The 25,462-nt window shown below is 43.3% G+C and overlaps 1 protein-coding gene across 5 annotated transcripts in view; it reads left to right on the forward strand.

Moving 5' to 3' along the window:
- The window catches only part of dock8 (dedicator of cytokinesis 8), a 301,292-nt gene that overhangs the window by 86,295 nt on the left and 189,535 nt on the right, over positions 1 to 25,462 (forward strand). For all 5 annotated transcript variants that reach the window (XM_043718191.2, XM_043718205.2, XM_043718201.2 and 2 more), the window contains 5 exons: positions 15,088 to 15,263; positions 21,186 to 21,257; positions 22,887 to 23,007; positions 23,293 to 23,505; positions 25,003 to 25,088. In XM_043718191.2, the coding sequence (XP_043574126.1) occupies positions 15,088 to 15,263; positions 21,186 to 21,257; positions 22,887 to 23,007; positions 23,293 to 23,505; positions 25,003 to 25,088 (668 nt within the window). The remainder of the gene's footprint in view (positions 1 to 15,087; positions 15,264 to 21,185; positions 21,258 to 22,886; positions 23,008 to 23,292; positions 23,506 to 25,002; positions 25,089 to 25,462) is intronic.

Here is a 25,462-nt window from a genome sequence, read left to right on the forward strand (position 1 = left end):
CCGAGGCGGGAATTGAACCTGGGTCCCTGGCACTGGGAGGCAGCAGTGCTAACCACTGAGCCACTGTGCCGCCCATTGACGATTAGAAATTAAGTGGAGTAGGGATGCAGAGCTGGCATGGGGGTGTGCAAGGTCATTGCATTGTTTCCGTGAAGCAGCAAGACAGAAATGTTAAAGCTGATCCTGGAGCAGAGGCAGTGTTGAAAGTTAAGCAAAGTGTTGCGTTTGACACAATGCCAATCCAGACTGGATAATAAATCATGCACCTTTTGAATATGCAGGGCAAGGGCTAGAATCATTGGGGCCTGGAGGACACCACGCAAAATATAGAGGAACATTGAGGAATAAGTTTCAAAATAGCAAATAAAATCCACATTTAGGATAAATTGAGGCTAATTTCAAATTAATCACCTGCCTAATCTCGAGTAATCCTTTCTTGCTTACATACAGGTCTTTACAGATTAGCTGCTATGAAACCTGTCCCCAGTTTGCTTTGTGTTGTATGTTTTTCAGGCAAGGAAATATTGAAACTATAATAGACTAATTACTGATTTGTTTTGACTTAATTATGTGTAGCTAAGCACTGATGATGAAAGTTTGGCAGTTTTATGTACAAGAGCTTTCGATAGACTGATAAATATTGACTTTGATTTATGTTCTTGCAACTAATGAGAATTAATAATAGGTATCTAATATATTTACAGCTGGTTTATACACAGTATGCAATGTGCTGGAAATGAAGTCTCACTACCTCATGAGACACACCAAATATAGAAATAACGAATGACCAAAATAGTTAACTTTGTTCCTCTTTTTATTAATGAGTTAAAAATCGCAAGACATCATGTTGTTCACCAGTTTTATTTGGACATGTAAGCTTTCAGAGCAGTGCTTTGTCAGGTAGCTTGTGTAGAAGGATCATAGGACACAGAATTTATAGCAAAAGATCATAGTGTCATACACTGAATGCAATATACTGAACACACTTAAGATTACTGTTCGGTCTTTCATCTTTTAGAATGGGTTGCAGGTTTCCATGAATTAATATATAAATCCCAGAACTTCTTTCAAGTCACATTCCGGAGAAAGTAGAAATTTATAAAATGTCACATGGAAATAGAACCAGTCTGACTCAAGATTGGGATTCGGACAGACTCTAACCTCACACCTTCAGTGCATGATCTGAGCTGAGATGTCACCTTTTTTAATAGATCCTTAAGTTATCTCGGGAATGTGACTTGAAAGGCGTTCCGGGATTTATATATAAATGAATAGAAACGTGTAACTCTTCTAAAAGATGAAAGACTTAACAGCAATATAGGTCTGTTCAATATATTGCATTCAGTGTATGATACTATGATCTTTTTGCTATAAATTCTGTATCATATGATCCTTCACCAGCTAACTGATGAAGGAGCAGCGCTCCAAATGCTTATACTTCCAAATAAATCTGATGGACTGTAACCTGTCCAGAGAGTCATAGAGATGCACACCACAGAAACAGACCCATCGGTCCAACTCGTCCATGCCGACCAGATATCCCAACCTAATTTAGTCCTATTTGCCAGCACTTGGCCCATAACCCTCTAAACCCTTCCTATTCATATACCCATCCAGATGCATTTTAAATAATGCAATTGTACCAGCCTCCATCACATCCTCTGGCAGATCATTCCATACACGTACCACCCTCTGTGTGAAAAGGTTGCCCCTTAGGTCCCTTTTATATCTTTCCCCTCTCAACCTAAACCTATGCCCTCTAGTTCTGGATTCTTCCAGGGAAAAGGCTTTGTCTGTTTATCCTATTCATGCCTCTCATGATTTTATAAACCTCTATGAGGTCACCCCTCAGACTTCGGTCCAGGGAAAACAGCCCCAGCCTATTCAGCCTCTCCCTACAGCTCAAGCCCTCCAAACCTGGCAACAGTCTGGGGTGATTTTCCTTTTGCCGAAACGTCAATTTTCCTGCTCCTCCGATGCTGCTTGACCTGCTGTGCTTTTCCAGCATTACTCTAATCTTGACTCTAATCTTCAGTACCCACTTTTGCCTGATTTTTAACTTTGTCCACCCCAGCCCAACACTGACACCTCCAAATCATTTTTACTACTGTTGAGTGTTGTTGACCAAGAATCTTGGTGAGATGGTGTGTAGTGACAAAATTGGAGTGCCTTCTGGCCCTGAGTGTGTGTCTGTGATGTAGGAACTGAGCTTGTTCTTCCCATGAATTATTTTTTACACTTCAGGGTGAAACATCTCAGTTGGAGCGGTAGATCCTTGTTTGCAGCACCTGAGCTGGTGTACACCAGCGTTTTAGTGAGGTGCCTGAAGTGAGTAAGTCAGGGGCTCTCACAAGGTTCATAGCTCCTTGAAAGTAGAGTCGCAGGTAGATAGGATAGTGAAGAAGGTATTTGGTCAGTGTATTGAGTACAGGAGTTGGGAGGTAATGTTACATGCAATTCTGATCCCCTTCCTATTGGAAAGATGTTGTGAAACTTGAAAGGGTTCAGAAAAGGTTTACAAGGATGTTGCAAGGGTTGGAGGATTTGAGCTACAGGGAGAGACTGAACAGGCTGAGTCTGTTTTCCCTGGAGCGTCGGAGGCTGAGGGGTGACCTTATAGAGGTTTATAAAATCATGAAGGGCATTGATAGGACAATTAGACAAAGTATTTTCTCTGAGGTGAGGGAATTCAGAACTAGAGGGCATAGGTTTAGGGTAAGAGGGGAAAGATATAACATTATGAGACTTAAGGGGCAACTTTTTTAACGCAGAAGGTGATGCATGTATAAGTTGCCAGAGGAAGTGTTGGAGGCTGGTACATTTGCAACATTTACAAGGCATCTGCAAGGATATGTGAATAGGAAGGGTTTGGAGGGATATGGGCTGGTTGCTGGCAGGTGGGACTAGATTGGGTTGGGATATCTGGTCGGCATGGACGAGTTGGACCAAAGGGTCTGTTTCCGTGCTGTACATCTCTATGACTCTAAGTGACAAACACTTTTGTCTCTTCAGTCGTGTAGTTCCCCAATAATTGTTTGTTAAAATCCCACCGTTAATTCAACTAAATACATCCAGAATTAAAAAGTGCATGCCAGTAATGGTAACCATGAGGCGATCACAACGTTGTAAAACCCTTCGTGATTAGGTACTCTTCCAAATTTGTCCTCTCCCCTAGACAAGATTCCTTTACGTTCAACAGCAAGCCACTCCAATTTTAAAAGTGTGTGTGTGTGTACACATGTCCATATGCACATTTATCACCTTCAAGTGCTTACAGTCTTATGGCCCAAGTTTGTCAGAGAAATTAGCTCCAGTTCAGAACTGGCTGTCTTGGATATGAAGTTGACAGTCCAATTCAATTCAGGTATTTGTCTGCATTTTACTGGCATGTTGGCACAGGTCCTGGGCAGGTGCTGTATTCATGAAAGTGACAATTCAATCTGTTGCAATAGTTTTTTCACAGAATTTTGCCAGGTAAATCAGATTGGCTAAATAGTGTAGTGTAGCAAAATAGCTGGTGTTTAACAGTAGTCTAAAAAGTACAAAAATTTGAGAAAGTGAGGACTGCAGATGCTGGAGATCAGAGTCGAGAATGTGGTTAGTCGGTCGCCGGAGATGGAGGTGGAGAGGTCCAGCAGGGGGAGGAACGTGTTCGAGATGGTCTAGGTGAAGTTGAGGTCGGGGAGGTATGTGTTGGTGAACTTGATGAACTGTTCAACCTCTGAGATTGGGCAGCATGAGGTGGCACTGATACAGTCATCAATTTAGTGGATGAAAAGGTTGGTGATGGTGCTGGTATAGCTGCGGGAGATAGACTGTTCCACATACCCGACAAAGAGATAGGCAGAGCTGGGTCCTATGCAGATGCCTATGGCTACCCCTTTGGTTTGGAGGAAGTGAGAGGATTGGAAGGAGACGTTGAGAAGTTGACAACAACTTTTCCTTCCAATCCATACGTCGTCTACTGTATCTGTTGCACCTGATGTGGTCTCCTCTGCATTGGGAAGACAGGACACCAACTTGCAGATCGTTTCAGAGAACATCTTTCTCTGGGACACCTACACCAATCAACCCCATGGCCCCGTGGCTGATCACTTCAACTCCTCTTCCCACTCTGCCAAGGACAAGCAGGTTCTGGGCCATCTCCATTGCCAAACCCTTATCCCGATGTCTGACTGGAGAAAAAAACGCCTCATCTTCCGCCTTGGGATCCTGCAACCACACGGATCAATTTCACCAGTTTTCTCATTTCCCCTCCACTCTCATTATCGCAGTCCCAAGCCTCCATCTCAGGATTGCCCTCCTGACCTGTCCATCACCTTTCCCATCGATCTGCTCCACCCTCTTCTCTGACCTATCACCTTCCCCCTCACCTTCATCTACCTTTCGCATTCTCAGTTACCTTCCCCCCCCGCACCACCCCCCCCCCCCCCCCCCCCCCCCCCCCCGCCCACCTCACATTTATCTCACAGCCTCCCGGCCCACAAGCCTCATTCCTGATGAAGAGCTTATGCCAGAAACGTCAATTCTCCTGCTCCTCGGATGCTGCCTGACCTGTTATGCTTTTCCAGCACCACACTCTTGGCATACATTGAACGAAATGCTATAAATCTGTCTTGCATCTCTAATAGGTTTGGCTTCTGTACAGGTTTGTTTGGTCGATATTCAAATGACTTGCAATCATAATGAATGCTCTGATATCTCTTCCCACTGTAATTGAATACCATCTAGCGTATGTTTCGACATAGGCTCAGAGATATGTGCAAAACAATTGGGAATGGGAGGGAGGATCAATGTTATTCTGAGTCAAGCATTCAACTTAAATTTGATTTCCTGTCACAAGAGTGGCTGAACTATAAAAGCAGGATACTGCTCCCTGTTAGCTGTGCCTTAACAAATAGGGCCCATTATAATGTGAGTACAAGAGCTGGGGAGTATGTAGCTGAATGACAATAGGCGTGGAGCCATCAAGATAAGGTTTTGCTGCACCTGTATAAAGTGACAGGCAGAGTATGGGGGCCGTAGATTTGCGATATCATACACGCAGTGCACTGCCCTGTCTGACTTTCCAAGTAATTTCTTCCCGTGAAGATGGATATCAGTGCAAGTGCATAAGATATCATGACACTGATGAAGGAGAGAGACTTCTCAACTTTCTCTCTGCACTCCCTCTGGAAAGTGTCGGTAGCAACACACACATTTCCCAGTGTAACTCCAGGAGTTCCTGTTTCTAGGATAATTTCCAAGGTTCGGCAATTACCTTCAGCTGAACAGAGTCTGTGCCCTCTAACATGACCTCTCCTCTACTATCGCTGTCTCCAACCCATTGTGCCTGTCTCACCATAATCCCCCCGGTCTGCACTGCCACCACCACCAGCAGAACCCAAGGAATGAGGCAAAAAGCAGAGGGGCAGCCCTCCTCTGACTTCCTTCCATTTTTGACCTTCACAGACAAGCTTTCTTGGGGCCATTCTGACTCCTGATGGAATGAATAGCTTTCATTCCTAGAGTGCACTTGTCAACACACTCCTAGACTGGTTGAGAAACCAGGAAATGGAATGTGAAAGCTGTGATTCAGTGAGCCACCCCTAATTTTCCTGCCCAGATTTTTGTCCTTCTCCAGATCTGGCCCCTTGTACATATCCAGTTTGGTGGCCATGCCTTCAGCTTGCTAGCTCCTAATCTCTGGAATGTCTCGCCTATATCTCTCTGCTTCTCTCTCTCCTGTACGATCTCTCCTAAAATGCATGTTTCTCATGAAGCAATTGGACCTTTGGCCCAATGCTTTCTTATGTGGCTCGCTGTCAATTTTGTTTTGAAGCACACTTATGGAATGTCTTCAGTCATTTACGGTGCTATATAAATGCAAGTGGGTTGTTGTTTTGAGCAGAGAATGCCACAGTTATTTGGGCTAGTGTCTTATATAAAGTATAAAGTTTAATGCTCCTGTTACATTAACTCCATCCATTTGACCGATGTCACATGCAAGCAAGTGGAGGTCAGGAATTAGACTCTAGTTTTCAGGAGGGTCAAGTGCATCTGTAGCTACTCCCTCAGGTCCCAGTGATTATACCTGACCAAATATAATTGTGCTTATTACTATTGTGCAATAAACCTCTTGTTATCTAAGAGCAGGTTCTCATGTGTTGTTACTCAATGTTGGGTGTATCCTCCCATACCAGTCAGCAGGTAGCGTCAAGACAAAGGAAGGTTGACAGTGAGCTACATCCACAGCCCTGACCCACACCAGGTAGCAATTACAGCACAGTTCCAGTAATGGTCATCTGGGTAAAGACAAACATAGTTGCAGTGATGCAGATCTGACCCTCATTGTCAGGAGAAGAAAATAAATTTCCAGCAATTGACTTTAACGCTTTAAGGCACTGTCTCTGTACAAAGACACAGTGAGCAGCTGAAACATGACCACCACCAGAGAGATAGCAACAATCATAAATACAGGGAGCTGGCATGCTCAGCATCCAGCCATAGAGACATACAGCAGGGAAACAGACCCTTCAGTACAACTTGTCCATGCCAATCAGACATCCTAAATTAATCTAGTCCTATTTGCCAGCACTTGGCCCAAATCCCTCTGAACGCCTTCCTATTCATGTCCCCATCCAGATGTCTTTTAATGCTGCAATTGTACCAGCCTCTATCACCTCCCCTGGCAGTTCGGTCCATGTACGCACCACCCTTGCGTGAAAAAGTTATTCCTCATGTCTTTTTTAAATCTTTCCCCTTTCATCTTAAACCTGTGCCCTCCAGTTTTGGATTCCACTACCCTTGATCCACGCCCCTCGTGATTTTATAAACCTCTATAATGTCACCCCCCCGGGCTCCGATGCTGCAGGAAAAGATTCTGAAGGCAAATCTTCATTAGAATGTTGCTGGAGCTGAAAGTGCTGGAGCAAGATTATAGGGTGGAAAAGAGAGGGAAATCCACCACACTTAGAAATCTAGAGACCCTAGCAGAGGAAGTTCTGTAAAGAGTAGCTGAAGGCTGCAAAGGTAAAATGAAACATCGTGTTGAGAAACGTGGTGGAAAATGGTGCAGTGAGCAAGGAGTGAGGCAAGTAGGTGTAAAAGAGAATTCACATCTCTTAAAACAAACATCCACCTGAGGGTCCACAACATACAATCGCAAGGAGAAAGGTTAGGACCAGAAAAAGAAATTTAGAATCAAGAAGGGAAGGCCTCAGAATTTATTTGTTAAAAACAAGCAAATTTTAAGAAATATTTTGTGAAAGACTCGAGCAGAAGAAGAAAAGTCAGATACAATTCAACATTTAATAGGACCATGGAACTCAACAACTATGGCGTAATTTCTACTGGAAGACATATAAAGGCTGCAGCTAGACAGCATTATTGAAATATTTGTCTGGAAGAATACTTTGTGTTTTCATAGAGTAATAGAATCCATACAGTATGGAAGCAGGCCATTCAGCCCTCATTGACCCTCCAAAGAGCGTTCCCCCCCCCATTCCCTGCATTTCTCATGGCCAATTGATGGAGAAGGTGTATCTGTACCAGCTGATGGTTGAGAGCAGGCTGACGGAGCAGTGTTCATTAGATTGCATTTAGGAACTTGGGAAATAGGAACAAGACTAGACTATTCAACCCTTCCACTTGCTATCCCAATCAGCCAAAGGATGATCTTTTATTTCAATACGATTTCACTCATTATCCTCATGCTTCTTGATATCTTTAATATCTAGAAATCTATTAAACTCTGTCTTGAATATTCTCAATGACACAGTCTCCAAAGCCCTCTGGGGTACAGAATTCTAACAACTCACTGTCCTTTTGAGTGAAGAAATTCCTCCTTAGCACAGTCCTAAGTGTTTTTGTGGAGAAGACATATTTGTGCAGTTTTCCATATTGTCGGATGGATGTCAGTATCCTAGCTTTGCTGAAATGACTTGGCTGAAGGCCCATCTAATTCTGGAGCAAGTTAAAGATCACACAACAACCATGTCATGGTCCAACAGGTTTATTTGGAAGCACTAGCTTTTGGAGCGCTGCTCCTTCATCAGGTAGCTGTGGAGCAGGATCGTAAGACACAGAATTTATAGTAAAAGATTACAGTATCATGCAATTGAAATGATATATAATTTTGGAGCACTAGTCTTCAGTTATACAACTGAGATTTTGTCAGGGCTCATAGCTTTTGCAGTTTTCTATACCTATGGCTTTTTGTTGATATCATGTGCAGCGATTCAATATGGGCTAAAGACAAACATATGCAACATGCGAGAACTCAGAAGGAAGCTGAGATGGATCCTCTATTCAACACCTCTGTCTGAGGTTTATTATAAAAGCTTCAGGCATGTCAATGATGTTTGATGTGCTCAACCCGCTCATCATTGAGTTTGGTGATATTTATGGAGCTTCTACTGAACTTAAATATTTAATTGTTCAGCACCATTCAAGGCGGAGTGTGGCAGGAGTGCAGGGTTTAGATCTGATCCACTGGTTATGGGAGCACTGAGCTCTGTCCTATCTCATTCACCTTTTCCCAATTTAACATGCAAGCAGTCCTTTCAGCAAGGTGACCTTGCTTTCTTAGTGAGCTTGGTGTTGTTGCTGGTATTCTCCCTTGCTCTCTTCTTTGCACTATTGATGCTAATGGAAGGGAGGGAGAAACACCATGAAATTCAGATCGTGATTGAATAACATTCTGCTCCTGCTGTTGATGGGCCGCAGTACCTCTTGGATACACAGTTTTCGAAGAGCTGGACGTGTTCTGAATCTGTCTCATTAGAATGATGGTCCTTCCACATGTAACAATGGGATTTTGACAAGTGTTATACAGTGGTTGTTCCTGTCATCCGTGAAAGGGAGGAGATTGGTAAGTAGGGGCTCTTGTAGATTTTCTCTCTTGATTGGCTCCTCATCACCAGTCACCAGTCCAGCAGTTATGTCATTCAAGATTTGACCAGCTTGGGTCATTGAGCATCTCACAGTGGTATCCCATCCTGAGAACATTCACTGCATTTTCCAAGTGATGGTGAAGTACTGAGTCAGTAGCGAAGGCCAGGCAGGCAGTGTTCCTATCCATGTTTTACCTGGTGTTATGAAACCACTTGGGGTTCAGAGTTATAGACAATAGGTGCAGGAGTAGGCCATTCTGCCCTTGGAGCCAGCACCACTATTCATTCATGGCTGATCATCCTCAATCAGTATCCTGTTCCTGCCTTATCCCCATAACCCTTGATTCCACTATCCTTAAGAACTTTATCCAACTCTTTCTTGAAAGTATCCAGAGACTTGGCCTCCACAGCCTTCTGGGGCAGAGCATTCCATACACCCACCAATCTCTGGGTGAAGAAGTTTCTCCTCAACTCTGTTCTAAGTGGCCTACCCCTTATTTTTAAACTGTGCCCTCTGGTTCTGAACTCACTCATCCTGCCTCCAGAGTGTCCAATCCTTTAATAATCTCAATCAGATCCCCTCTCAGCCTTCTAAACTCAAGCGAAAACAAGCCCAGTCGCTCCAATCTTTCAGCGTAAGATGGTCCCGCCATTCCGGGAATTGACCTCGTGAACCTACGCTGCACTCCCTCAATAGCCAGAATGTCTTTCCTCAAATTTGGGGACCAAAACTGCGCACAATATTCCAGGTGCAGTCTCACCAGGGCCCTGTACAGCTGCAGAAGGACCTCTTTGCTTCTATACTCAATTCCTCTTGTTATGAAGGCCAGCATGCTATGAGCTTTCTTCACTGCCTGCTGTGCCTGCATACTTGCTTTCATTGACTGATGTACAAGAACACCTAGGTCTCGTTGTACTGCCCCTTTACCTAACTTGATTCCATTTAGGTAGTGATCTGCCTTCCTGTTCTTGCCACCAAAGTGGATAACCATACATTTATCCACATTAAACTGCATCTGCCATGCATCTGTCCACTCACCTAGCCGGTCCAAGTCATCCTGTATTCTCCTAACATCCTCCTCACATTTCACCCTGTCACCCAGCTTTTTGTCATCAGCAAATTTGCTAATATTACTTTTAATACCATCATCTATATTATTAATGTATATTGTAAAAAGCTGCGGTCCCAGCACTGATCCCTGTGGCACAAATTTGGTCACCGCCTGCCAATCCGAAAGGGAGCCGTTTATCACTACTCTTTGTTTTCTGTCTGTCAGTCAACCAACTTTTAATCCATGTCAGTATTTTGCCCCCAATACCATGCGCCCTAATTTTGCTCACTAACCTCCTACGTGGGACTTTATCAAAGGCTTTCTGAAGGTCCAGGTATATTATATCCACTGGATCTCCCTTGTCCATCTTCAGAGTTACATCCTCAAAAAATTCCAGAAGATTAGTCAAGCATGATTTCCCCTTCATAAATCCATGCTGACTCTAACCTATCCTGTTACTGCTATCCAGATGTGTTGTAATTTCGTCCTTTATAATTGACCCCAGCATTTTTCTCACCACTGAGGTCAGACTAACTGGTCTATAATTCTCTGTTTTCTCTCTCCCTCCTTTCTTAAAAAGTGGGACAACATTAGCCACCCTCCAATCCACAGGAACTGATCCTGAATCTATAGAACATTGGAAAATAATCACCAACACATCCGCGATTTCTCGAGCCACCTCCTTCAGTACCCTGGGATGTAGACCATCAGGTCCCAGGGACTTATCAGCCTTCAGACCTAACAGTCTCTCCAACACCAATTCCTGGCAAATATAAATTCCCTTCAGTTCAGGTCCTTCAGCCACTGTTACCTCAGGGAGATTGCCTGTGTCTTCCCCAGTGAAGACAGATCTGAAGTACCAATTCAACTCTTCTATTATTTCTTTGTTCCCCGTAATAAATTCACCCGTTTCTGTCTTCAAGGGCCCAATTTTAGTCTTAACCATTTTTTTTTCTTTTCACATACCTAAAAAAGCCTTTAGATTAGATTAGATTAGATTAGATTAGATTACTTACAGTGTGGAAACAGGCCCTTCGGCCCAACAAGTCCACACCGACCCGCCGAAGCGCAACCCACCCATACCCCTACATTTACCCCTTTAACCTAACACTACGGGCAATTTAGCATGGCCAATTCACCTGACCCGCACATCTTTGGACTGTGGGAGGAAACCGGAGCACCCGGAGGAAACCCACGCAGACACGGGGAGAATGTGCAAACTCCACACAGTTAGTCGCCTGAGTCGGGAATTGAACCCGGGTCTACAGGCGCTGTGAGGCAGCAGTGCTAACCACTGGGCCACCGTGCCGATAGTAAGATACCCTTACTATCTTCCTTTATATTATTGGCCAGTTTACCTTTGTACCTCATTTTTTCTCTGCGTATTTCCTTCTTAGTAATCCTCTGTTGTTCTTTAAAAGCTTCCCAGTCCTCTGACTTCCCACTCATCTTTGCTATGTTATACTTTTTCCCTTTTCTCTTTGTATGGTCCATAACTTCCCTCGTCAGCCACGGCCACCCATGCCTCCTCCTAGGATCTTTCTTCCTTTCTGGAATGAACTGATCCTGCATCTTCTGCATTACACACAGAAATATCTGCCATTGTTCCTCCACTGTCATCTCTGCTAAGGTATTGCACCATTGAACTTTGGCCAGCTCTTCCCTCATAGCTCCATAGTTCTCCTTATTCAACAGAAATATTGTCACTTCCGATTCTACCCTCTCCCTTTCAAACTGCAGATTAAAGCTTATTGTATTGTGGTCACTACCTCCTAATGGCTCCTTTACTTCGAGGTCCCTGATCAAATCCGGTTCGTTGCACAATACCAGATCCAGAATTGCTTTCTCCCTGGTAAGCTCCAGCACCAGCTGTTCTAAGAATTCATCTCTGAGGCACTCTACAAACTCCCTTTCTTGGGGTCCAGTACCATCCTGATTCTCCCAGTCTACCTGCATGTTGAAATCCCCCATAACAACTGTAGTAATATCTTTGCGACAGGCCAATTTCAGCTCCTTATTCAACTTATGCCCTACATCCAGACTACTGTTTGGGGACCTGTAGATAACTCCCAAGAGGGTCTTTCTACCCTTAGAATTTCTTAGCTCTATCTATACTGACTCTACAACCCCTGATTCTAGGACCCCCCGCGCAAGGGACTGAATATCATTCCTTACCAACAGGGCCACCACCCCATCTGCTAGTCAGTTGTCCTTATGATAGCATGTATAGCCTTGAATATTTATTTCCCAGGCCCTGTCCACTTGAAGCCATGTCTGTTATCCCCACAACATCGTAACTGCCAATTTCCAAATGAGCCTCAAGCTCATCCATCTTATTTCTAATGCTTCGTGCATTCACATATAATATTTTTAATTTGTTACTGCCCTCACCCTTCCTATCAATCTCTATTTCACTTGACCTTACGGCATGATCCTTTTTTGAGTTTTCTGCTCCATTGTTTCCGTTGTCTTTCTTGACTTCTCTTGTTCTAACTTTCCCTTTAACTTCCTTCTTAACTTAAAGTTAGTGTTGAGGGTTGGCAGGATAACTCCATCCTGACTCCATGTCACTGTGCCTTCACCCCTGGCAGCATACATGAGGTCTCACACCTGAGAGACGCTAGCTGATGAGAGAGGGAAACAGTGACATCATCAGTAGGCTGGCATGTACCATCATCTGAGATCTGCAGAAGGATGGCAGTAACTGAGATGTGTTCTGAACAAAGGACACTGGGCTCAAAATATTAACTCTACTTTTTCTCTATTTATTGCTGCCAGATCTCCTGAGTTTCTCCAACAATTTCTGCCTTTGTTTCAGCTCTTCAGCATCTGCAGCTCTTTATGTTACTTTAGCGATGTGCTGATGTTCATTTGAAGGTTCATATCAATGCTGAATTGGCAGAGGTGGAAACTCACCTAAGGAATGAATGTCTCATTTTATTTTCCTTTGCAGTGCTCCTTTACTTTAAGGTATACTCTTAAGCTCTACCTTGCTTTAGAATGGTTTACGTCACAAAAGCACATATTTTAGCAAGCGTTCCCACTTTTTTCTACTCTAACAATCCTTTTCATGTAGACTCGCCAGAACTCGTCGTGAAGTTGATAAATTCTATCTTTATGTTCTTGATGGAAGACTTAAAATTCTGTTGAAATCATTCAAACTGGTGCATCTTGAGCTATCTCACCTTTAAAAAAAGTGGTCTTACGTCAAATTGTTAATATTGAAAGATTAAAACACATGATACTTTTTTCCAGAATTATTTTCAAATTCAAAATATAACTTAGCTTGAAATTAGCAAAAATATCCATTCATGGATATCCATGTATAATACAAATATCCATGTATTTTAATCTTTTCTTTTGTTTTCTATGTTGTGAAGTCTTTCATTCATATTCAAGTATTTATCTCTAGACGGTGGCTCAGTGGTTAGCACTGCTGCCTCACAGCACAGGGACCCAGGTTTGACTCCAGCCTTGGGCTACAGTCTGTGTGGAGTTTATGCGTTCTCCCCGTGTCTGCGTGGGTTTTCTCTGGGTGCTCTGGTGACCTCCCACAGTCCAAAGATGTACAGGCTAGATGGATTGGCTGTGGGAAATGTGGAGTTACAGGGACAGGGATTAGGTCCGAGTGAGATGCTCTTCAGAGGGTTGGTGTAAACTTGATGGGCTGAATGGCTTGCTTCCACACTGTAGGGATTCAGTGAATGTCTAAGCTTTGTGGTGCCAATTGTTCCAAAAGTGTTTTACAATACTAATGTAGAGTATTCTGAGGAAAGCTACTGCTTCAATCTTATTTATGCGAATTGTAATTTTCAGTTGAGAGAGAAGTAAGATGAAGGTTTTGAGTCAAATGTGACTCTCCTAATGTTCCCTCTTCGTTCCCTCTTCTGCATTTTCTGCTTTTATTTCAGATTTTCAGCATTTACAGCATTTTTGCTTTTAGTCATTATATTTATTTGTTTCCCTTTCATTTAGTTTTAAGTGACCGAGCCACCAAAATAAGACATGCGTTTGTAGGGTACTGTTCATAGCTACCAAACATCTTCAAGTTCTTGATAGTTAATGAAGAACACTTGAAATGTCGTCACTTGTTGTAACGTAGGAAAAGAGATTACTAAATCAGAAAACAATTTTAGATCATCTATCCAACAGTTACATACTAAAAATCGTTTATATGTGGGACACTTCCTGGATGTGTCATGTGTACTTACAGGAACACTTCAGAAATAAAATTTATTTCAGCTTTAATGTGGTGAAGTTATTACTGTTCACATTAATGCTCAGCTAAAAATCAACTGCAAAATAAAAATCATTTGCGCAACTTCCATTGGTGGAAGGAATTCAAGGGCATTTATCCCCAAATTTCTTTCTTGGTTTTAATTTTGCACATTTATTTCAAAGGTGTTACTGCAGCGCAAACCTTTCAAGACTTTGTTGTTAATGCTGTACAAAAATTTTAATTAACTGGAAACTTACAAACACACTGAAGTTAAATTCTCTAATTCAGTGTGACTGATACTGTCAAACAGACAAAGCAGTTCTATGGCTGAATTGCATTACTGGCCTCCAGGGAATCCAAAGTAGACAAGCAGGAGGCTGGAAGAGCGCAGCAAGCCGGGCAGCATCAGGAGGTGCAGGGGGTCGGCGTTTTGGGTGTAACCCATCTTCAGGACTGAAGAAGGACTGGGACATGAAGAAGGGTTATACCTGAAACGTCGACTTCTGCACCTCCTGATGCTGCCTGGCTTGCTGTGCTCTTCCATCCTCCTGCCTGTCTACTTTGGATTCCAGCATCTGCAGCCTTTTTTGTCGACCCAGGGAATTCACAGCGTGATTAGGAGTGAACTTTGAAAGACATGATTTTAAGTAATCTATATTGTGCTCCAGTTTACCTCCCTTCCTGCCCAGTTAGGTTTGCGATCTGTCCTGTCTGTTTTTGTTCTTGACTCCAGAATAACATGTATAGGTAAAACAGTTGTATAGTACTGTATTTATTTTAAAGCGCCCCCTTTGTGTGACTGTCTGAGGTAGTACAGGAGAGGGGCAGCTTGGCAGCAAGGGCAAAGGATTAGCTTTCAGTGGGTCCCTCTTTACTTATTGGATAAATCATGTGTATTTGTTTCTTCATGTGATAACCCACAGCTCTCTTTCTGCTTACACAGCCTCCATTTTATGACCCTGTGGTACCACTGGATTTTGAGGAGTTTGTGATGTCACAGATCAACATTATAGAGCCTGACCTTCAGCAAGACCTGGGAGACTTCCCTGACGATGACCTGGAAATTACTTTTATTCCAAGAGAATGCAGAACGGTGCACCCTTCAGTCCCTGAAGAAGGGTAATACAGATATGTACCACTCTTGCTCTAATTTAGGAAATATGTTCACAAACATTTGCCAAACACGAACTCCCAAAATGGTGGTATGTCATGATGTCGCTGATGTTGTAAAGGCTGGTCAATAGAATGAGATTTCAGATTTTAGACAGACAAAGTTTACGAGAATGGCATCCGAGAGAAGTGGTTTTAGTTATGTGGAGAATCTAGAAAAGCTGAGTTTGTTCTTGTTAGGGCCAAGAAAGTTAAGAGGCAGTTTAATACAGGTGCCCTAAATCCTGAGAAGTTTAGATAAAAGTCAGAGAGAGGTACAGCACGGAAACAGACCCTTCGGTCCAACTCATCCATACTGACATCCTAACTGATCAAGTCCCATTGCCAGCACTTGGCCCATATCCCTCAAAACCCTTTTTATTCATATACCCATCCAGAAGCCACTTCCTCTGGCAGCTCATTCTATATATGCACCTCTTTCTCCATGAAAACGTTGTCACTTTGGTCCCTATTAAATCCTTCCCCTCTCACCTTAAACCTCTGTCCTCTAGTCTTGACTCCCTACCCAGGAAAAAACCCTTGGCTATTCATCCCGTCTATGCCCCTCATTATTTTATAAACCTCTCTACGGTCACCCCTCAGCCTCTAATCCTCCGGGGAAAACAGACCCAGCCTATTCAGCATCTCCCTATAGTTCAAACCCTCCAATTCTGGCAACATTCTTGTAAACCAAAAGAGAAAATGCTGGAAAATCTCAGCAGGTCTGGCAGCATCTGTCAGGAGAGAAAAGAGCTGACGTTTCGAGTCTAACTGAACCTTTGTCAAAGCTTTGGCTCAAAGGGTCAGTTAGACTCGAAACATCAGCTCTTTTCTCTCCTTACAGATGCTGCTAGACCTGCTGAGGTTTTTGTGGCGGCGCTGTCCCAGAGGTGTTCCCTGAAACGTTCTGCAAGTAGGCGGCCTGTCTCCCCAATATAGAGGAGGCCACATCGGGTGCAGCGGATGCAGTAAATGATGTGTGTGGAGGTGCAGGTGAATTTGCGACGGATATAGAAGGATCCAATGGGGCCTTGGAGGGAGGTGAGGGGGGAGGTGTGGGCGCAAGTTATGCACTTTTTTGCGGTGCAAAACTTGCGCCCACACCTCCCCCCTCACTTCCCTCCAAGGCCCCAAGTTATCCTTACATATCCATCAGAAATTCACCTGCACCTCCACACACATCATTTACTGCATCCGCTGCACCCAATGTGGCCTCCTATACATTGGGGAGACAGGCTGCCTACTTGTGGAATGTTTCAGAGAACACCTCTGGGACACCCGCACCAACCAACCCAACCGCCCTGTGGCTGAACACTTTAACTCCCCCTCCCACTCCACCAAGGACATGCAGGTCCCTGGCCTCCTCCGTCGCCAGACCAATGCAACACGATGCCTGGAGGAAGAGGGTCTCATCTTCTGCCTTGGAACCCTCCAACCACAAGGGATGAATGCAGTTTTCTCCAGCTTCCTCATTTCCCCTCCCCCCACCTTATCTCAGTCCCAACCCTCGGATTCAGCACCGCCTTCTTGACCTGCAATCTTCTTCCCGACCTCTCCGCCCCCACCCTCTCTCCGACCTATCACCCTCACCTCCTTCCACCTATCGTATTCCCAGCGCCCCTCCCCCAAATTCCCTCCCCCATACCTTTTATCTCAGCCTGCTTGGCACACCAGCCTCATTCCTGGAGAAGGGCTTATGCCCGAAGCGTCGATTCTCCTGTTCCTCGGATGCTGCCTGGCCTGCTGTGTTTTTCCAGCACCACATTTTTCAACTCTGTTGAGATTTTCCAGCATTATCTCTTTTGGTTTCAAGTTTTCCAGCATCCGCAGTAATTTGCTTTTTTAACATTCTTGTAAATCTTTCTTGAATCCTTTCAAGTTTCACAACATTATTCCTACAGCAGGGAGGCCAGAAATAAAAACAGTATTCTAAATCTGGCTTCACCAATGTTCTGTACAGCGCAACATGATATCCCAACTACTATATTTGATGGACTGACTGATGAAGGCAAGTGTGCCAAAGACATTCTTCATCACCGTGTCTGCCTGCGACACTACTTTCAAGGAACTATAAACCTGCACCCTAAGCTCTTTTTGTTCAGCAACACTCCCCAGGGCCTTATCATTAAGTGTATAAGTCCTGCCCCAATTTGCCTTTCCAAAATGTAACACCTCACATTTATCTAAATTAAGCTCCATCTGCAACTCCTTAGCCCAAGCTCGTGTCAAGGTCCCATTATACGCTGAGATTATCTATGTTGTTAATCTTTGGAATTCCTAGCCCCAGGAAGTAGTTGACACTGCTTCAGTAAACACTTTTAAAGCTAAGGTAGATTTTTTTTGAAAAATAAAGGACTTAAGGCATACAGTGAGAGGACAGGTAAGTGGAGCTGAGTCCATGAGAAAATCAGCCATGATCTTATTGAATGGTGGAGCAGGCTCGAAGGGTCATCTTCCAGAATTCTATAGACTCTGGAAGAGTGCCTGCAGATTGGAGGGTAGCTAATGTTACCCCAATATTTAAAAAGGAAGGTAGAGAGAAACTAAGGAGTTATAGACCAAGTCTAACATCAGTAATGGGGAAATTCCTGAATCCATCATCATGGACTTTATACCGCACCATTTAGAAAGAAGTGGCAGGATCAGGCAGAGTCAGCATGGATTTATGAAGGGGAAATCGTGCTTGGCACATCTATTGGAATTCTATGAAGATATCACTAGTGGAGTTGACGAGGGGCAGCCAGTCGATGTGGTATATTTGACAGAGTCCTGCAAAAGAGATTATTGTGCAACATTAAAGTGCATGGGATTGGGGGCAGTGTATTGAGATGGATAGGAAACTGGTTGGCAGAGAGGAAACAGACTGTAGGAATTAATGGGTCCTTTGAAATTGGCAGGCAGTGACTAGTGGGGTGTCACAGGGATCAATGCTGGGACCCAAGCTATTCACAGTATATCTTAATGATTTGGATGAGGGAAAAATATAACATCTCAAAATTTGCAGATGATCCCAAGTTGGGTTGGAGGGTGAACTGTGATGAGGATGCAGAGATCCTTCAGCATGATCTGGACAGGTTCGGTGAGTGGGCAAATCATTGGCGGATGCGGGATCATTTGGATAAATGTGAGGTTACTCACTTTGGAAGCAAAAACAATGTGGCAGATTCCTACCTGAATGGCTGTACATTGGGAGAGGGGAGTGTGCAACAGTATCTGGGTGTCCTTGTGCACCAGGCACTGAAGGTAAGCATGCAGGTGATAAAGAAGGCGAATGGTATGTTTGGCTTTCATTGTGAGAGGGTTCGAGTACAGGAGCAGGGATGTTGTTGCAGTTATACAGGGCCGTAGTGAGGCCATACCTAGAATATTGTGTGCAGTTTTGGTCTCCTTTACTGAGGAAGGATGCTCTTGCTCTCGAGGGAGTGCAGTGAAGGTTTCCCAGGCTGATGCTGGGGATGGGTGGACTGACATATGAGGAGAGATTGACTGGGTTAGGATTGTTTTCACTGGAGTTCACACAAATGAGGGAGGAACTCATAGAGACTTATAAAATTTTAACAGGACTAGACAGGGTAATGCATGGGGGATGTTCCCAATGGTGGGTGTGTCCAGAGCCAGGGATCACGGTCTGAGGATTCAGGGAGGACCATTTAGGACGGAGATGAGGAGACATTTCTTCCCCCAGAGAGTGGGGAGCCTGGGGAATTCATTATCAAAGAAAGGAGTTGATACCAAAACAACAAGAGGCAGCTTTGGGGTGAATGGGATCAAAGATTATGGAGAGAAAGCAGGTTTAGGCGGCTGAGTTGGACAATCAGCCATGATCGTGATGAATGGTGGAGCAAGCTTGAAGGGTCAAACGGCCTCTTCCTGTTCCTGTCTTCCTTGTTTCTGTGTTTAGATGAATGTGGCAGCGTATAGATCAGTTGCATCAATGGTAGGAAAAATGGCAGATGGGATTTAATCCGGGTAATGTGCTGCACTTTGGGAGATCAAATGTTAAAGAAAAGTGTACAATTAATGGCAGAACTCTGAATAGCATTGGTGTACAGAGGGATCTTGGAGTTCAAATCCATAGCTCCTTGAAAGTAGCCACTCAAGCAGATAGGGCAGTAAAGAAGGCATAAGACATGCTAGCCTTTATTGGTCAGGGAATTGAGTACAAGAGTAACGATGTCATGTTGCAGCTTTATAAGACTTTGGTTAGGCCACACTTAGAGTATTGTGCTCAATTCTGGTCACCACATTACAGGAAGGATGTGGAGGTTTTGGATAGGGTGCAGAAGAAGCTTACCAGGATGCTGCTTGGATTAGAGGGTATGAACTATAAGGAGAGGCTAGAGAAAAACTCTGGTTGTTTTCTCTTGAGCGGTGGACGCTGAGGGGAGACTTGATAGAAGCCTATAAAATTATGAGATGCTCAGATAGTGTTGATGGTCAGAATCTTATTCCCAGGGTTGAAATGTCTAGCACTACAGAGCATGCATTTAATCTGAGAGGAGGAAAGTTCAGAGGAGATGTTTTTTTAAACCGAGAGCAGTAGGAGTCTGGAACACGCTGCCAGGGGGGTGGTGGAGGCCGATACAATCCGGGTGTTTAAGGGATTTTCAGCTAAGCATATGGCAAGGAATGGAGGGATTTGGACAAAGGACAGACAGAAGGAATTAGTTTAATTTGATGTCACGTTCGGCTTCATCTTGTAGGCCAAAGGGCTGGTCCCTGTGCTGTACTATTCTCTGTTCTATGTCTATGTACAGCAGAAATTCACCAAAACTCCTCTGACAGCATTTTTCAAAGCATTGACATCTGGAAGGACAAAGGCAACAGATTCGTGGGAACACCACCATATGCAAGGTTCTCCCGAAGCCAATCACCATCTCAACTGGAAGTATATCACTGTTCCTTCAGTGTTGTTGTGTCAAATCCTGGATGTTCCTACCTAAACAGCATTGTGTATCTATCGACACCAAATGGACTGCAGCAGTTCAGTAAGGCAGCTCGCCCTACCTTCTCAAGGGCAACTAGGGATGGACAGTAAATACTGATTGAGCCAGCAAAGCTCACATCACATGAATTAAAAAAGAAGAAAGTGCTCTTAACTGAAACCAGCTTTCCATTCCAGATTCTATCAATTAATTGTCTGAATTCCACCAGTTGTCAGGGTGGTGTTTAAACATGTGTCTGAGGCATTAGCCTCTGGATTATTTATTCAATGATGAACACTACCCAGCTACCTCCCACTCTGCTGCTGTTAATCGATGGTTAGCTCAGCAGAAACTGTAAAATTACTGGCAGAGGAGAAGTGAAAGGAAATTCCAAGACAAAACATTTAGGAGAACCTAATAGAAGTTGCAAGAAATGACAGCAATAATTTACTCACTACAACACCATGAAAACAGGAAAATTAGAGCGTTCAGCCAAAGGTGCAGAGTTACTGTGATGGGGAGAGGGATAACTGCTTCAGCATAACGGTGGTGCAAGGGTAATATGGTGCTACTTTCTCTAAGATATTTCAGAAACAATTAATTTTTTTTGCCTTAATATCCATCCCGGCGAACACATCTGTTTTCCCAGTTTCCTAGTGATAGCACACAAAGCTATCTGACAGTGCCGAACCTGTCAGTGTTGTACTCATCTGTGAGCCTAAATTGTGTCCTGAAGGCTTTCAACAGGATTTTTTGATCACAACACTTTAATTTGTGGAAAAGAGAATGAGTCAAACTGACACATTATAAATAGATCGAGAGAAAACTTTCTCTTCTGATAAATTCAAGAGTCATTTGTGCTGTAGCATTTTCTTTTCATTTGTTTTAATTTGTTTTATTGATAACATGTAAGATCAGGTGTAATTGGAAAAGTTTCTTAGAACTAACCATACCTTTTAATTTCCAGAGTTGGTTTAGATCCACTTGTACGAGACTGTGTCCAGACCTACACTCAGGGTTGGCTCATTGTCGACAGAAGGTAATGTAACCATTCTGTAATGAAATAAAACAGAAACATTTGACTGGAAAATTGTAAAGTTAATCATAACTCACTTGGAATTGTTACAATTGTTTGATAATATGTGAAATATTAACTTGCTTGAGTTTTGAAATTGCATTATTTTGTGAACCAGGAGAAAGTGAGAACTGCAGATGCTGGAGATCAGAGTCAGAGAGTGTGGTGCTGGAAAAGCGCAGCAGGTCAGGCAGCATCCGAGGAGCAGGAGAGTCGACTCCTTGGAGTCATTCCTGATGAAGAGCTGATGCTCAAAACATCGGCTCTCCTGCTTGTTGGATGCTGCCTGACCGGCTGTGCTTTTCCAGCACCACACTTTTGATTCTTATTTGTGAACCAGTCAATACTCGATATCTGAGAATAAGATTAACCTTTCCATCATGTTCTGTTTGAACTTAGATTTCCAGTATCTTTAATACTTTAGCATAAACGTACATGGCAAACAGGAACAGGAGTACGTTATTCAACCCACATTCAGTGAGATCTGTGGCCTAACTCCATATACTTGCCTTTGGCCTATATCCCTTAATACCTTTGCTTAACAAAAAATATCTCTCTCAAATTTTAAATTTACAATTTATCTAGCATCAAATGCTGTTTGTGGAAGCAAGTTGCAAACACCCACCACCCTGTGTGTGTGTGGAAGTGCTTCCTAACATCTCTCTGAATGGTCTGGCCCTAAGTCTCCAACTGTGTCCTGGAACACAGTAAAACTATTGGAAAAAATTTAGAAATGCATGAAAAGATCAACAAGACAACAAAACACTCAACCTGACATTGCTCAAAAGCATGCAAGCATTCCTGGTTGTAGGGAGATGAGGTGCTGTTTGTGGATTAAGTGCCAAAATATTCCCAACCAGGACTTCCCAAGCTAGTAACACCAAGAGTAATGTGGAGGCAGGAGGAGAAGTGCATGAGCCCTTGACGATCTCTATCTGAATGAGGCACCCACCAACCATAGATACCAGTGCATGAATTATCACATGGTGATGATGGCAGAGTGGGGTCGGAGAGTTGGAATTAGAAACGCATCGAGGGGTTGGTGTTGTTCAGCTGTGTGCCTGAAGCACATTCATCTCAATGGTTCCCTACAGACAGGGAAATTTTTTAATAGTTTCTTTCTGACATTTTCTCTAGGTGCTGTTCTATTCACAACCCCCTCATATTCCCCATTTCCACCATTTGGCACACAGCCAGGTCGATGTTCTTGCACTATCCATACCTAATGAGGACTGAAAGGTCACTCATAACCTAAGGGATCTCAGTCCCCAGTCCCTGTCCCCTCTTATACTGGCGGTTTTATTTGGCGTAAGTGATCCCTGAGTCCCATAAACTAAATTCACAACCTGAGGGGGCTCGTTCACAGCTACATTTGCCCTACTTCTATTGTACTCCCATCAAAATGAGTCGCATAGTTCTGGCAAGTCCTCACATCTTTTCTCTTGTTAAATAGCTGCTAATATCTCACAAAATAATTTTGAGCCTTAAGTGGGAAGCGTTATGAATGTTAATCAGGAGCATTTGAAATATTATTGACTCTTTAATCACTTATGTTGATAAAAGTTGATGTTAACTGTAACCCTGGTTGTTCAGGAACCAAGGAGAAATTGGGGCTCTGAGTTCAAACAGACTTGAATCGAGGAGGGATCTGTACAAGACTCTTCCAAAGCAGTTGTTTGAATCTGAAGAAAGTGGCAATACAGTCAGTCAAGAGGTAAATGCACAGTTATTTCATTGCAACACTCCTTGTTTTTTGTACTCTCAGGATTTCTCTTGGGAGTGTGATTATCCTGATTTAAAGGACAGTCACAACTTTGCACTTCAATTAACTTAGTTTAAACATACTGCTGTCAGCCTGCATTTAGTGTGGGAGCAGCTTAAACAGATGGAATTTGTGTTAATGCAAGCTGGAAATAACACTTCAGATTTGGTAACCATGCCAATTATATGTCTATGTGTCTTTCCGTGGCCTGATAATCAGTCGTGCCTTTTTCTACAGGATGATGCAAGACCTCATCTGGTTCTGTGTGATCAGCCAGGGAGGGCAACGTTGACATCCTGTGACTTTGACCTTCGCAGCTTGCAGCCAGATACCCGTTTAGAAAATATACTTCAGCCCATCACACCAGAGGGACTCGATAAACAAAATGAAGAAACACGCAGAGCCAACAGGCATATGGAATTATTTGCACTCTATCCACCAATAGATGAGGTTATAAATATTTTATACTTTATTTAAACAATATTAAAATGATAGTCAATGTTTGTCATAGAACTACAGACTTCTGCAGTGCAGAAGGAGGCCATTTGATCCATTGTGTCTATCCCAGCTCTTGAAAGAAGAACCCAGCTAGTCCCACTCTCCAGCCCTACCTCCCGAGCCTTTGAAATTTATCCCTTTTGTATAAATCTCCAGCTAAATTTTGAAACCACCTGCAGAATCTGCCTGCACCACTCTCCCAGGCACCGCAATGCAAATCCTAACAACTCTCTGAGTAAGGAGGTTTCTCCCCATCTCACGCCGAGCTCTCTTGCTGACAATCTTGATATTGTGACCCCGAGTTACTGACATACCAACTACTGGGTACAGAATATCTTTTTTACCCTGTCAGAAATGGTCATAGTTTTGCAGTGGAGGTGCCAATGTTGGCCTGGAGTGGACAAACTCAAAACTCACATAACAGCAGGTTATAGTCCAACAGGTTTATTTGAAATCACAAGCTTTCGGAGCGCTGCTTCTTCATCAGGTAACTTCACCTGACAAAGGGGCAGCACTCTGAAAGCTTGTGTTTTCAAATAAACCTGTTGGACTATAACCTGCTGTTATGTGACTTCCTACATAATTTTGAACATTTCAATAAAGTCACCTCTTAATCTTCTCTGCTCAAAGAAGAATAATCCCAGTCTCTCTAATCTTTCCTTGTATCTAAATTCCCTCATTCCTGGTATCATCCTAGAAAATCTCTTCTGCACTCTTTTTAAAATCCTTTCTTACAGAAGGTATCCAGAACTGAATACAATACTCCAGATACGGTCTGACCAATGACTTGTGGGGGTGTAACATTACTTTTACACTCTATTCCTTATTTCAGTTGAATACAACGCAAACAAACTCTCTCTTTAGCAAATCAAAGAAAGTTGTTTTGTTAAAATTTCAGAATTCTCTTTCAAGAAAGTAGTAACCATTTTAATCAACAATTGTACTTCTTTACGGGCGGCACGGTGGCTCAGTGGTTAGCACTGCTGCCTCACAGTGCCAGGGACCTGGGTTCAATTCCCGACACTGGGAGTTTGCACATTCTCCCAGTGTCTGCTCCGGTTTCCTCCTACAGTCCAAAGATGTGCAGGTCAGGTGAATTGGCCATGCTAAATTGCCCGTAGTATTAGGTGCATTAGTCAGGGATAAATGTAGGGGAATGGGTCTGGGTTGGTTGCTGTTTGGAGGGTCAGTGTGGACTTGTTGGGCTGAAGGGCCTGTTTCCACACTGGGAGAATGTGCAAACTCCACACAGACAGTTGCCCGAGGCGGGAATTGAACCCGGATCCCTGGCACTGTGAAGCAGCAGTGCTAACCACTGAGCCACCGTGCCACCCAATGTTCATGGACACTATGATTTTAATTCAGTTAGACACATGATAACATTAGAGGAAACAGTAATTCATTGCAATTGATGTAACATGCTTTTGACATCTTCTTTCCTGTTGCTAGGAGGATGCTGTGGAGATTCGGCCAATTCCTGACTGTCCAAAGGAGCACATTGGCCACAGGATCCATGTAAAGTGCCACACTTTAAAGTAATGTTCACATTTTATCATTCACATGAAATATTTTAATGTGCTCACTATAAATCTATCTGATTTGCAAAATATAACTGTCGTGTTATAAAAGTAATGTTCTAATTCCAGAAAACATTCAGGGTCATTTGGAGGAATTCTTTGGTACAAGTTAATGGTAGGAACAAAAGGCAAATTAATAAAAAATGTAAAGTGCTGTAGATGCTGGAATGCTGTGAGATAAGTCCAGAGACAGTGAGAACAGCTGAAGAAGGGTTGCTGAACAAAGTGTTAACTTTGATTTCTCTCCACAGATGCTGTCAGACCTGCTGAGTTTTCCCAGCAGTTTCTGATTTCCAGCATCCGCAATTCTTTGTTTAATTTTGAGAAATCTA

Source organism: Chiloscyllium plagiosum, unplaced genomic scaffold, assembly GCF_037043375.1.
Source record: "Chiloscyllium plagiosum isolate Xiang-an unplaced genomic scaffold, Cpla_swu_hap1 HiC_scaffold_2, whole genome shotgun sequence".
NCBI classification, from domain to species: Eukaryota; Metazoa; Chordata; class Chondrichthyes; order Orectolobiformes; family Hemiscylliidae; genus Chiloscyllium; species Chiloscyllium plagiosum.